This window comes from Camarhynchus parvulus, chromosome 10 (assembly GCF_901933205.1).
Source record: "Camarhynchus parvulus chromosome 10, STF_HiC, whole genome shotgun sequence".
NCBI classification, from domain to species: Eukaryota; Metazoa; Chordata; class Aves; order Passeriformes; family Thraupidae; genus Camarhynchus; species Camarhynchus parvulus.
This window is the reverse complement of record NC_044580.1, coordinates 19,695,070-19,707,194: the sequence shown is the minus strand read 5'-3', so window position 1 is coordinate 19,707,194 and position 12,125 is coordinate 19,695,070. Positions and strand designations below refer to the sequence as shown.

Sequence of the window (12,125 nt, the reverse complement as noted above, 5' to 3'; positions counted from 1 at the left end):
TGAAGCCCAGCTGGGTGGCATTAAAACTCATATTTTTTCTTTTCCAGAAGCTGGAAGTTATGAGATGACGAACCAACACGTAAAGCAAAATGGAAAATTGGAAGATAACCCCACCACAGGCAGTCCCCCACGAACAACGTTACTGGGAACCATATTTTCTCCTGTTTTCAATTTTTTTTCACCAGCAAATAAAAATGGTGAGTACTATCCAAAAAGCCAGGAGTCTTAAAGCTGAGAGTGGTAGAGTTTTGTATGAAATAGCTACTTCGAGTGACAGTACACTTTTCATTCTGGCTTACAAACCAAGGGTTACTGCTGCCAGGCAAAAAGGCTCCTTCATTCTTGGATGGGTCGATGGTTAGTGAAAGAAGCTTACAAACATTAGAACATTTCTTTCATAGGTGTATTTAGTGGTGCGCCTTTCATTAAAAAAGAAAATAAGGAGAAGGAAAAACAAAGGGATTACATTCCTTGTCCCAGACATGTTTTAAAGTCATTGTCATGGTCTTCAGTTGGGTTCTTATTTTTGTGGCATGAATCTGTGCAGGTATCTGTAATTACTCTGAGACTTGGTGTGTGAGGTTAGTAACGAGAGTGAGCCCTGTGCTGGGAGCTCAGCCCGAGGCTAAGGGTGTCTGAAATGTGCCTCAGGAACGTCGGGCTCCGACTCGCCGGGCCAGGCTGTGGAGGCTGAGGAGATCGTGAAGCAGCTGGACATGGAGCAGGTGGACGAGATCACCACGAGCACGGCCACCTCCACCAACGGCGCCGCCTTCCCCGCGCAGCCCGGCCAGGGCAGGGCCCTCAACAACGGCCTGGGCGAGCCCGAGGAGCCCGGGGACCGCGACCTGCCCCCGCTCACCGGTAAGGGATGGGGACAGGGACAGGGACGGGGGGGCACTGTGATCCTGGAGGGGCACGGTGATCCTGGAGGGACACGGTGATCCTGGGGGGACACTGTGATCCTGGGGGGACACTGTGATCCTGGGGGGGACACAGCGATCCTGGGGGCACTGTGATCCTGGGGGGACACTGTGACCCTGGGGGGACACTGTGACCCTGGGGGACACTGTGATCCTGGGGGACACTGTGATCCTGGGGGGACACTGTGACCCTAGGGGGACACTGTGACCCTGGGGGACACTGTGATCCTGGGGGACACTGTGATCCTGGGGGGACACTGTGACCCTGGGGGACACTGTGATCCTGGGGGACACTGTGACCCTGGGGGGACACTGTGATCCTGGGGGACACTGTGACCCTGGGGGACACTGTGATCCTGGGGGACACTGTGATCCTGGGGGGACACTGTGACCCTGGGGGACACTGTGATCCTGGGGACTGTGACCCTGGGGCACTGTGATCCTGGGACACTGTGACCCTGGGGGAACAGCATTGGGGGAACGGTGATCCTGGGGCACTGTGATTGGGGCACTGTGATTGGGGGAGGTGATCCTGAGGGGACAGTGATTGGGGGGCACTGTGATCCTGGGGGGACACTGTGATCCTGGGGGGACACTGTGATCTGGGGGCACAGTGATCTGGGGGACAGGGTGATTGGGGGGGGGTGATCTGGGGGAAGGGTGATCCTGGGGGCACTGTGGTACACTGTGTGGGGGAAGTGATCTGGGGGCACAGTGATCCTGGGGGGCACGGTTGACAGGGTGTCTGAGGGCAGGGTCGTTGGGGGGCACAGTGATCCTGGGGGGCACAGTGATCCTGGGGGGCACTGTGATCCTGGGGGGACACTGTGATCCTGGGGGGACAGGGTGATCCTGCGGGGACACTGTGATCCTGGGGGGATGGTGCCTTGGCAGGGACTCCTGTCCCACCTTCCCTTGGGAAAGGGACAGGGACAGGCACAGGAGCAGGGACAGGGTGATCCTGGGGGACAGTGTCTCAGCAGGGACTCCTGTCCCTCCTATCCCTGGGTAAGGGACAGGGACAGGGACAGTGCCTGTACTACAGGACAGGGAAGGGCTGATCCCCGGGAATCCAGCACCTCAGCAGGGACTCTCATTCCACCCTCCCTTGGGGTGTGCAAACAGTTTTAATACTGATTTTTATGGTTGGTAGGCAGATCTGGTTTAGGCACCAAAGACGCAGTTTTGGCAGGACTTACCTGTTCCTGCTGTAACTCAGGTGGCCTCATAACTCTTCTTCCCATGGAAGCAGAGATTCCAGAGGAAAGGAATTGCTGTTAACACTGAACTTGCACACTCTGGACTTCTGATCTCCAAAGATGTTTGCTACGTTTTGATGTCTTGTATTAGGAGCACGTGGTAAATGAGAAACACACAGACCCTTCATTCATTTTCCATATTTTCTTCAGAAGACAACATCTTCTTTTGACAAAAATTCAGCTTCTGTGTGCATGGGCAGCATCAAATCCTGAACTAAACCCTCCCCAGACCGTCCAAGCTCTGGTGGATGAGCAGCTTTGCATTAGGGGTGAATGTGACCTCTGAGCAGGGGAGCTGGGGCTGGAGGGAGAGTTTGTCACTGGTTTCCTGCCCCCGAGTCTCGAGTGCAAATTGTCACTTGAAAGAACTGCACTAATAAGACCAGCTCTTGTGGTTTTTTGTTTTATTTTTTGTTTTGGTCATTTTCGTTGAATTTCAGCACCAGTATCTCCAGACAGTGGCTACTCATCAGCTCATGCAGAAGCCACCTATGAAGAGGACTGGGAAGTCTTTGATCCGTAAGTGCCAGTGTTTCTGCTGGAAATAGTAAATTAATCATTTGGGGTGTTGAATTAAGATGCTTCTATTTAAATTGGATCATTTTCCTGTTATGATAATGAACTCCAAAAGCTCTGAGCTTAAAAAAAATGTGTATGCTCATGTGGGGTTTATTTCAATTTAAAATACTTACTTCTGGTGCCTTAAATATTTCAAATATTAAGTTGGGCTACAACATTACAATTCAATAATGTACATTTTTACAGCAAAATCTGTTTTCTTTTCAGATACTATTTCATCAAACATGTCCCCCCACTAACAGAAGAGCAGCTGAACAGAAAGCCAGCTCTCCCACTGAAAACCAGAAGCACACCAGAGTTCTCATTAGTTCTAGACTTGGTAAATATCTTTATAAGCACAAACCAGAGCAGGGGAATGGAGCATTTCCCTTATTTTGTTCATTGTGGAAATCAGTTATGCTTGCTTTAAACAAAGACTGCTGAATGTTGCATAATTTTAGTTAAAAATAGTTGAAAAAGAATTAATTGTGGTAGGAATAGAATGTAAGCTACATTTGTCAAATACTTACATCCTGCTTTTTTTAAAAAAGAAAAGCATTACAGTTTTAACATCTCAAACATTTATCTGTCCCCATAAAGCTTCCCTAAATCCAGGATGGGAAAAATGAGGTGGAATAAATAGGAGAATTCAGTTACGAGTGTCTTTCATCAAGACTGATGAAAAATTAAGCTTTTACTTTTTAGAACATTCTTAAAGGGCACAAATCCCCTTTTTGGAAACACTCTGTATGATATATTTGTCTTTATGATGGTTTGTTTCAGTGTCTCTGTTTTGAAGGTTGTTTCAGTCCCTGTTAATGGTGGTGTGGCTTTTTGAGCAGCACCAGTTGGGCCATCCCTGTGATCATAGGGATGGGTGGATTATTCACACTGAAAGATACAGGCTGGAACTGAATGAGAGAAGAGCTACAAAATAAAATACCTCTTTATAACTACACCCCCAGCACACAGTTTCAATGAAATTTTTAAAAGATTACAAGAATAATGCAATGTTTAATTCATCCTAAGAATTTTCTTCAATCTTGACAGCACTTGCACAAAAGTACAGTTTCCATTCTAAATAAACCTGCTTTAAAATGAACATAAAATGCAGAAACCAGCTTCTATTTTCCACATTGTTTTTCACACTCCTTTCTTTTATGTAACTTTTTCTCTAGGATGAAACATTAGTGCATTGTAGTCTAAATGAATTAGAAGATGCTGCACTCACTTTTCCAGTTCTTTTTCAAGATGTCATTTACCAGGTAGAGAAACAGAAACTTCTTGGTTTTGTTTGGTGGGAATCCTTGCTGTGTGCCGTTGTTCTCAGTTTGTTTGAAGAGGGAGAAGCAGCAGCCTGGCATTTTACACCTGTGTGGTGATAAGCTGTAGTGTCAGATCTGGCAGAAAATTCTGTATTCACTGAAGCTGTTCCCCTTTGCAGCTCCTCCCTGTGAGCCCAAATTCTCTGTTGGAGTCAGAGGGAGGCAGAGCCCTCCTGGCTGGGGCCTCTTGTGACTCCACAGTTCCTTACAGGGAATGGTTTCTCTGTGTGTGCAGTTCTGTGCTGGTGGTGGCTGAGTTTATGGAATTACAGGAACAGCTGAAGCCTTTTTTAAATCACTCTGACATCCCCAGCCTCAGGTAGTTGTTGGTGGTTGTTCAGAAGAGGATTTATTTTTTGTGTCCAGGGCTTGAACTGGTGCTGCCCTGCTGGTGAGGGCTGAGTCAGGGTGCTTGGTCAAAGCAACCAGTTTCATTTTTATAACATAGAGATTGTCCAACTTCTGTATTTTATTCATTTTTTTCCTAATTACACCCAATTTTCCATCAGAATGTTCAGGCTGATGTCAGTGTGTTACTGCTCCCTCTGAGCTGCTCAGGCTGGGAGCTGCTGGAGCATTGGTGGCCCTGGGGTGCTGCTACACAGGAACCTGATCCTTGCTGTTTGTTTGTTTGTTTGTTTGTTTGTGATGCTGACCCTGTGGGCAGGGTGGGAGGGTGCAGGCTGCTGAAGCCTTTCTGTATGATGCTCACCCTGGGGGGAGGCTGGAGCTGCCCCTTTGCTGAAGCCCCTCTGTGTGTGGTGCTGGGGTGAGGCTGGAGCTGCCCTGAAGCCCCTCTGTTTGTTGCTGGGTAGGCAGCGCCCTTGCTGTGTGTGGTGCTGGGGGAGGCTGGAGCTGCCCCTTTGCTGAAGCCCCTCTGTTTGTGGTGCTGGGGTAGGCTGGAGCTGCCCCTTTGCTGAAGCCCCTCTGTGTGTGGTGCTGGGGGGAGGCTGGAGCTGCCCCTTTGCTGAAGCCCCTCTCTGTGCAGGTGTACGTCCGGCTAAGGCCGTTCTTCCGCGAGTTCCTGGAGCGCATGTCTCAGATCTACGAGGTAAGGCTGGCACGCTCCAGCTCTCCCTTTGCACTTTCCAACTGTCTGACTCTTTTTTCCCTCACACTAAACACCAGTTTATCAGATTAAACTCTTTTCTAACCCAAAAATAAAACAAGTAAAAATATTTTTAAAACTTTTATTCTATTCTCAATCTCATATAAAAAGTAAAATAATACAAATTTTATAATTCACACCATTACAATCACAAACCAGCGATTTCCTAATTACAATACACTATAGACATTTCTTAACCTATCTTTACCCACACCATGCTATGAATACCTTAGAACCAATAATCTAAAATTACCCATCATAAATCGTACTGCAATACATCTAACATAATTCTATTTCGCCAAAATATCTGATCTTATTTACAAAACCACTTTTAAAACTTGTTTCTGATTTCATTTCTCTCTCAACAATATCTGTCCTATTCCATAACATTTCTAAGTCAACATATCTTATCTCAAAGTTTACATACAAATACACACTATAAGAACTTAATATCAAACTTTAAAAATTTTCTACAAAATAATTTCCCACAACCACCTCTGAATTTAGTTTTTAAATTGTATCCACTTCCTTGTACCTCCAATGGTGACTTCTTTCCCCTCCAATCCCCAGATTATTCTGTTTACTGCTTCTAAGAAGGTGTATGCAGACAAGTTGTTGAACATCCTGGACCCCAAAAAGCAGCTGGTCAGGTAAAACCAGAACAATGTCCTGAGCAAACGGAGTCCTGTGCCTGCCCAGTGGGATGGGACATGTTCCTTACTGCAGTCTCCCTGACTGATCCCTTGGGGGTTTGCCTGGGCTAGGAGAGGGAGAAAAATGGACTGAAGTGATGGAATTGGTGCCTTGTGATAAAATAACCCCAGACCAAATCCCCTGCTCAGTCTCTGTCAGGCTGGCTCATGGGAAATGACCTCTTGGGGATCAAAAATGTGCTCTGGAATACCCACTGCAAATAAAGGAAATTAAATGAGTGCCTGATTACTTTTAAACTTAATTTAATAACTTGAGTTATTTATTATAAATTGTGACTTGTATAGCTTTTACAATCAGCATCCTTTTCATTCTCATTCAGTCACAAAAACATTTGTCTGTCGGTTTTGTATTGGAACTGGTTTGGCTTTTCATCTCTCAGTGCTGAGCTTTGTTGGGAAGTGTTGGCTTTTCCAGTTCCTTAGGGCAGAAGGAAATTCCAGGGGTGAGATTCTGTCACTCTCACCTGGCAGGGGGACTGCACCTGGCAATGCTGGACCCAAACTGATTTCTGCTCAGGGCTTTCCCCTGTGTCCATGTGTCCCGGCCAGGGAAGCCCTCCCTGCTGGGGACACCCCAGAGGATGGTGCCCAGCAGGGCATGGCACCCCAGGACACTGTGGGCTGTGTCCATGTGTCACACCTGATCCAGCCTGCAGGGCTCTGAGTGCTCCTGGCACGGGGCAGAGCCAATGGCACAGGCAGCAGCAGGGGCTGGGAGCCTGCAGAGCTGTTCCTGTGCTGCCTGCCTCTGGCTGGGGCTGCTGGGGCTGGGCTCGCTGGGCCCAGCCCTGCCACCAGCCCCAGTGCCTGCCAGGCCCCACACGTGTGACTCACACTCTATATATAAATGCAGCAGCTCCTTTCCCTCCATGGCAACGTGGGCAGCTCAGCTCCTGCATGGAATTAGGCACACTGTGTGCAGCTCCTGAGCGCTCATTTAAACATACAGGCAGCCTGAAGGGGCTGCTCTGCAGTGGGGCTGCGCAGCACCAAATTGCCTACTTGGCAATTTATGGTTCTGTGGACATGCCATGGGATGGGGGTTTATTCCTGCTGGGTTTTCAGTCTGAGTCCTCTTAGTCAATCCATCCATTCCTTCTGTCATGAATTACACAGGAGCAGGCTGATGGCAAAGGAAGGAGGTGATGGGATGTTTTGGCCCTAATGGGAAAGGAGCTAACCAGACCTGGGTTAGTGCAAAATCACCTGAACTGGGCATTTTACCAATACAAAGCTCTAAAGAGAACAGAAAAGGGGCACAGTTCTCTAACAGGAGATGGGAAGAGAAGAAACCTGGATAATGCTGGCAAAGCTGCGTGTTCTGGGTGCAGTGTGGATGTTGTCCTTGGCCTCATTAATGAGTATTTTCCTTTAACGACAGGCATCGACTCTTCCGTGAGCATTGTGTGTGTGTACAAGGGAATTACATCAAGGATTTGAACATCCTGGGCAGAGACCTCTCCAAAACCATCATCATTGACAATTCACCGCAAGCCTTTGCTTACCAGGTGAGGGGCTGGGGCAGAGCACACCTCAGGGGCAGGGCTTCCTGAGGGGGACAGGGAAATGTAACTTTGGGGCTTGGTATTGAAGTGTGCAAACCAAACTGTGGGGAAAACACTCAGGAATCTGTAACTTGGAAACATTTTTCCCTCAAATCCTATTTCACAAGTCTTATTTGTAGATAAATTAAACATAAATTCTGTGTTGATGATTTGTTTTTCATATTTTAACTTCAGCTTTCCAATGGAATTCCTATAGAAAGCTGGTTCATGGATAAAAATGATAATGAACTCCTAAAGTTGATTCCATTTCTGGAGAAACTAGTAGAGCTGGTAAGTGTTTGCTTTCTTGGCTTTTCCCAGAACTGTCAGTGAGTTCCTTTAATATTTTCACCTATTGTTAAGGTTTTCTGAGTCACTGAGGTTGAGGCTGGTGGAGATGCAGGGACGTGTTCACACAGCAAAAGGGGGCTTGTCACTGCTGACTGTGCTGAAAATGCAGGGCTGTGGGATTGTGACATCAGTCATCAGGAAATTGGGAACCTCTGAGCATTTTGATGCCATAGTGCCTGTTGCTGGCTGTGCTGTGTGTCTTTGCTCCTGAAAGGCCAATAAATCACTCCTGAACTCTTGTGGGTGCTATGGAGTTGTTTCTGTAGGTCTCTGGAATGGCATCGTCCCTGGTTTCTGTTTGTGTGTTCAGAGAGGGGTGTCAGGCGAGGAGCCCTGCTGCAGTGGGGTTCTGGCTGTGCTCCTTCTCCTAAACCTGCCCTTTCCCCCGCAGAACGAAGACGTCCGACCTCACATCAGAGACAGATTTCGCTTGCATGATTTGCTACCCCCCGATTAAAGCCTGTGCTCTCGCTGCCGAGGGGAGGAAATGCAGGACCCTGTTGGACTAATACAAAACATTGCCATTACTGTTGAAATTTTGCATTTTTGTACCCCGTCTTGCTTTTCTTATCTTTGGTGCCCAACAATGATCAAGGGTTACAGAAAGAGACTTTCTACACCTGAGGTTGCCGCCATCAGTACAATCCAGTACCCGCAGTAGGGAGGCTAGAACAGAAAAGTCTTTAGAACTAGTGCAACTCCAAGGAAATTTTTTATGTACAGGACATCTGCAGTTTATAAAGAAAATTCTGTTTCTGCCACCAGCAGTTTGACCTGTAGAAACACAGGATTTTATGATACAACAGAGATTGAAAACGGACTCGGATTTTCTCTCTGTTCGGTGCTCTAAGTGGGTTTGTAGCCACTTTTCTGTTACTTTTAAGATTCTCATTTCAACAGGAATGGCCAGTAAAAGTTGTTTTATTTTTCCTGTTAAGGTTTATAACCTTTTTACATTTTTGACCTGTATTAGATTAGAATTTCATTATGCATTCCTTTTAGTTGAGGCGCTTCATAGTTTTTCTGGAAATAGCCAAATTTTGTTAGTTTTTTATTAAACAGTTGGCTGGCCGTTTCCCTGCTTTGTCTGCCTGCATCCTGTATATTTGTTTAAAAATATTCTCTAGTTTTAGCCCACGTAAGTTTCATTTAGAAAGAAAAAAAAAGAAACCCTGCATTTATATTTTCTTTCTGTAATATTCTACTGTAGTCGAAAACCTTTTCAAAAATCAAGAGACTGGCTAGATAAGACGAAGATAAGAATTACTAATATTGGGAATATCCTAAACCATTGCAATGGCACGTCCTCTGGACAGAGCACAGCTGGCAGTGGCACCACGATGGACAAGGAATACCTCACCCTCTGCTGTGCCCGGGGCCCGGGGCAGGACGGCGTGCTCACCTGGCAGGTGTGGCCAGGCTGCCCCGGGCAGGGCTCCTGTGACACTCCTGGTTCCAATCAGCCTCTCCGGGGCAGGGCTGCCCTGCCATCCCACTGGTTTCCGAGGGAACAGCCCGGCCCTGGCTCCTAATGCGGAGGGATATTTTTGTAGCGGTGGGAGTCGCCTTTCCCGGAGGCTTTTTACGGAAGGTAGGATTTGTACGAGTTAGGAAGCTTTGCCTCTCGACTGCATTACCACGCCACAGGCTCGGACTGGTTTTGTGTAAAAGATGTCACAGAACGGCACTTTTTCTAAAGAGAAGTTTGCTATTTTGTATGCTTGATAAGAAAGTACAGTATTGGAAATTAAAGGTGGACAGCTGATAATTGAGAAGTATGTCAATTAATTTTTTATGTATATTACCTGTTTACTTGTACAATTTTATTGTACAAATTACATGCAGCTTCATTTTCAAATGAGTCCTTAAAATAAGGAAAATCTTTTTAGCAAAACATTTAATTTTTGTATTTTTGATTTTAAAAGGCATGAGTTATGTCAACTTTTTCCAGTGTATTAATGAAGATTTTAACTTTTCATCAGGTTGAGTGTTTTCTTACTATATTATCTGTTGTGTATGTAGCTAGCACATGGTGTCACTGAACTGTTAAAACTTAGCATGTAGAGCAAGCCTGTTTTGTGGAAAATCCTTATTCATTAAAAACAAAATCATCATGGCAGATTTTCTGCAAAAAGTGAAAACATTTGCAATTCAGAATACTGATTTTTTTTGTATTTAAAGAAAGGTATTTTGCTTGCAGGAAAGAAATACTACAGATTCATTTTAATGAGAATCTTTTAAATGTATTTATCTTTAGGGCATCTGGGCATCTTTACGCTGTTTGTCTTATGTCTTTATTGAAATAAAATGTACAGAACATTACCTTTACATCTGCTTGGTGCAGCCGTGTCCCCTGGGCAGCTGATGGAGAGATGGATGGATGGACTCTGGAAGGGAGGGGCAGCTTGTGTGCAGCTGCCCCTTGCTTTGCAGCCATTTCTCCCTTGTTCCTTGCGATGTAAATCTGGATCTGAGGGGTTTCAGTTCCCTGGTGAAGCTTTGCCTAACAGGGGATTCCTCCCAATTTCTCCACATCACAGAACTGCTGTAAAATTCACGGTTGTGCCAGAAGGAGCCCAGCTTTAGCTCACGGCCTTTTCCAGCTGTGGCGGGATGTTCACCCGTTCCAGTAACATCCCCAGGTCCTCTGTGGCTCCAGCCATCCCAGAAGTGCTTCCAGAGCTGAGGAAACCAAAGGCATGTTGCACTTTCCAGCTGAGTGTGTGCTGTGCCCATCAGATCCACGAGGGAAACCCGAATGTAAACGAGGGGATGTGGTTCTGCAGCGGTGCACAACGGGACTGACAGAGATGCTTGGTAAACATATTAAATATTCATATTTTCCTGTGCTGCCAGCCTGGTGTTTATCACTGAACTCTGCAGAGTGCTTCTGCCTCCTGCAAACCTTTCTGGTGTGACGCAGAGTTGTCATCCACAGGCTTTATTTCTGTCGTGCTCATCTCGAGGGGGAGTTCCCTGTTCCTGTGCCGAGCTCTGGGTCAGGCTGTGTCCCCAAACCCCCCCTGTGCCTGGGGGGGCTCAGCCAGGTGTGAGTGTGGCTTGTGCCCCCCGAGCAGGGCACCGTGCTGCTGGATCACTGATTCCTTAGGGAATATGGTCTTGTCCTTGCGGAAAGCACCACATCCTATTCCCACAGTTCTGAATGATTTCCTCTGTGCTCTGTGCTGGGTTCTGGTGGCCTGTTTTCCATGTCCCTGTGGATTCTGTTCCATGTCACACCTCCCAGCCCTGCGGTGGCAGTACCTGTTCAGGCCTTTGTTTTCCCAGCCTCGGTGTTCCTGCTTCCCCCACCTGGGATTCACCCCAGCTGACAATTCCATTGCTTTTGAATGTGGCAGGAAGGCTGAATGTGCCCGGACTGGACTGGGAGTCTCCCAAACCACCCTGCTGCCAGCGGGAGACGTCGAAGGCACGGATGGGGTTCTGGAAGAGCCCTGAAACGTGGAACCGACCCTGGCGGGGGTGACAAGAGCCCTGGCAGCACCGTCCCTGCCCTGCACTGCCCTGGCAGCGCCGCAGCCCCCGGGCTGCAGTGGGGCCGCTGGAAATCACCGAGCCCGGGGCAGGAGCGACCCGCGGAGGAGGAGGAGGAGGAGTTCTTGTTCTTGGTACTTGCAAAAATGTCATTTGTACTGATGGGGCCCAATCTTGTAAAATATTGATGGGAAGAGAAGTCCTGTGCTATGGATTTCTGTTTCTTCTGCAATCATCTCTAGTCTACAGAAGCACAAAGATTTAATTAAATACTTATGCTCTGGATTCTGTTTTTATGATTTTTAGCTGATCTCATCCTTCACTGAGCCTCACTTTTCTGTAAGTCAAGACATTGCTCCTGTCAGTTTTCAGCCTTGAAGTGGAAGAAGTCGTGTCTGTGTTTTACTGTCAAGGAAAAAATTAAATGTTCTGTGTAAATCCTTAGCATTCCAAATTACGTATTCCAATATTAACGTATTCCAAATTACTGCACAATTCCTGGCAATTTTGTGATTATCTCCACAGCACCCTGAGGCTGTGTAGACTTGGTGAGGATATAACTTGTGACATTGTTTGAGCCATAGGTATAGCTCTGTTTTTATTTATATTGTCTGGAAAATGGAGAAGAACGGGAAAAGGATGATAAATTTGGGAGTCTCTATTTTTCCTTTGTGTTTTTCCTAGACACGTGTGTGATTTGTACAGGCGTATACAGAGATCATTGGTTTGGTTTATGAAAGACACGTTTTAAATGTATTATCTTCAGACAAAATCTATCCTCCTTTTCTCCTTCCTGAGGTTCTCACAGAAGCTGGGAGCTGACAGTGAAGAGGCGAACAATTCCAGCTT

At 46.7% G+C, this 12,125-nt stretch overlaps 1 protein-coding gene across 1 annotated transcript in view; it reads left to right on the top strand.

Annotated features, from left to right (window-relative positions):
* Nucleotides 1–10,101, top strand: part of CTDSPL2 (CTD small phosphatase like 2) — a 29,428-nt gene extending 19,327 nt beyond the window's left edge. Inside the window, exons 4-13 of the mRNA XM_030955514.1 lie at nucleotides 48–197; nucleotides 652–864; nucleotides 2,623–2,701; nucleotides 2,969–3,080; nucleotides 3,919–4,005; nucleotides 5,054–5,116; nucleotides 5,744–5,823; nucleotides 7,268–7,394; nucleotides 7,626–7,721; nucleotides 8,173–10,101. Of these exons, the coding sequence (XP_030811374.1) occupies nucleotides 48–197; nucleotides 652–864; nucleotides 2,623–2,701; nucleotides 2,969–3,080; nucleotides 3,919–4,005; nucleotides 5,054–5,116; nucleotides 5,744–5,823; nucleotides 7,268–7,394; nucleotides 7,626–7,721; nucleotides 8,173–8,238 (1,073 nt within the window). The 3' untranslated portion in view covers nucleotides 8,239–10,101. The remainder of the gene's footprint in view (nucleotides 1–47; nucleotides 198–651; nucleotides 865–2,622; nucleotides 2,702–2,968; nucleotides 3,081–3,918; nucleotides 4,006–5,053; nucleotides 5,117–5,743; nucleotides 5,824–7,267; nucleotides 7,395–7,625; nucleotides 7,722–8,172) is intronic.
* The last annotated feature ends 2,024 nt before the right edge of the window (nucleotides 10,102–12,125 follow it).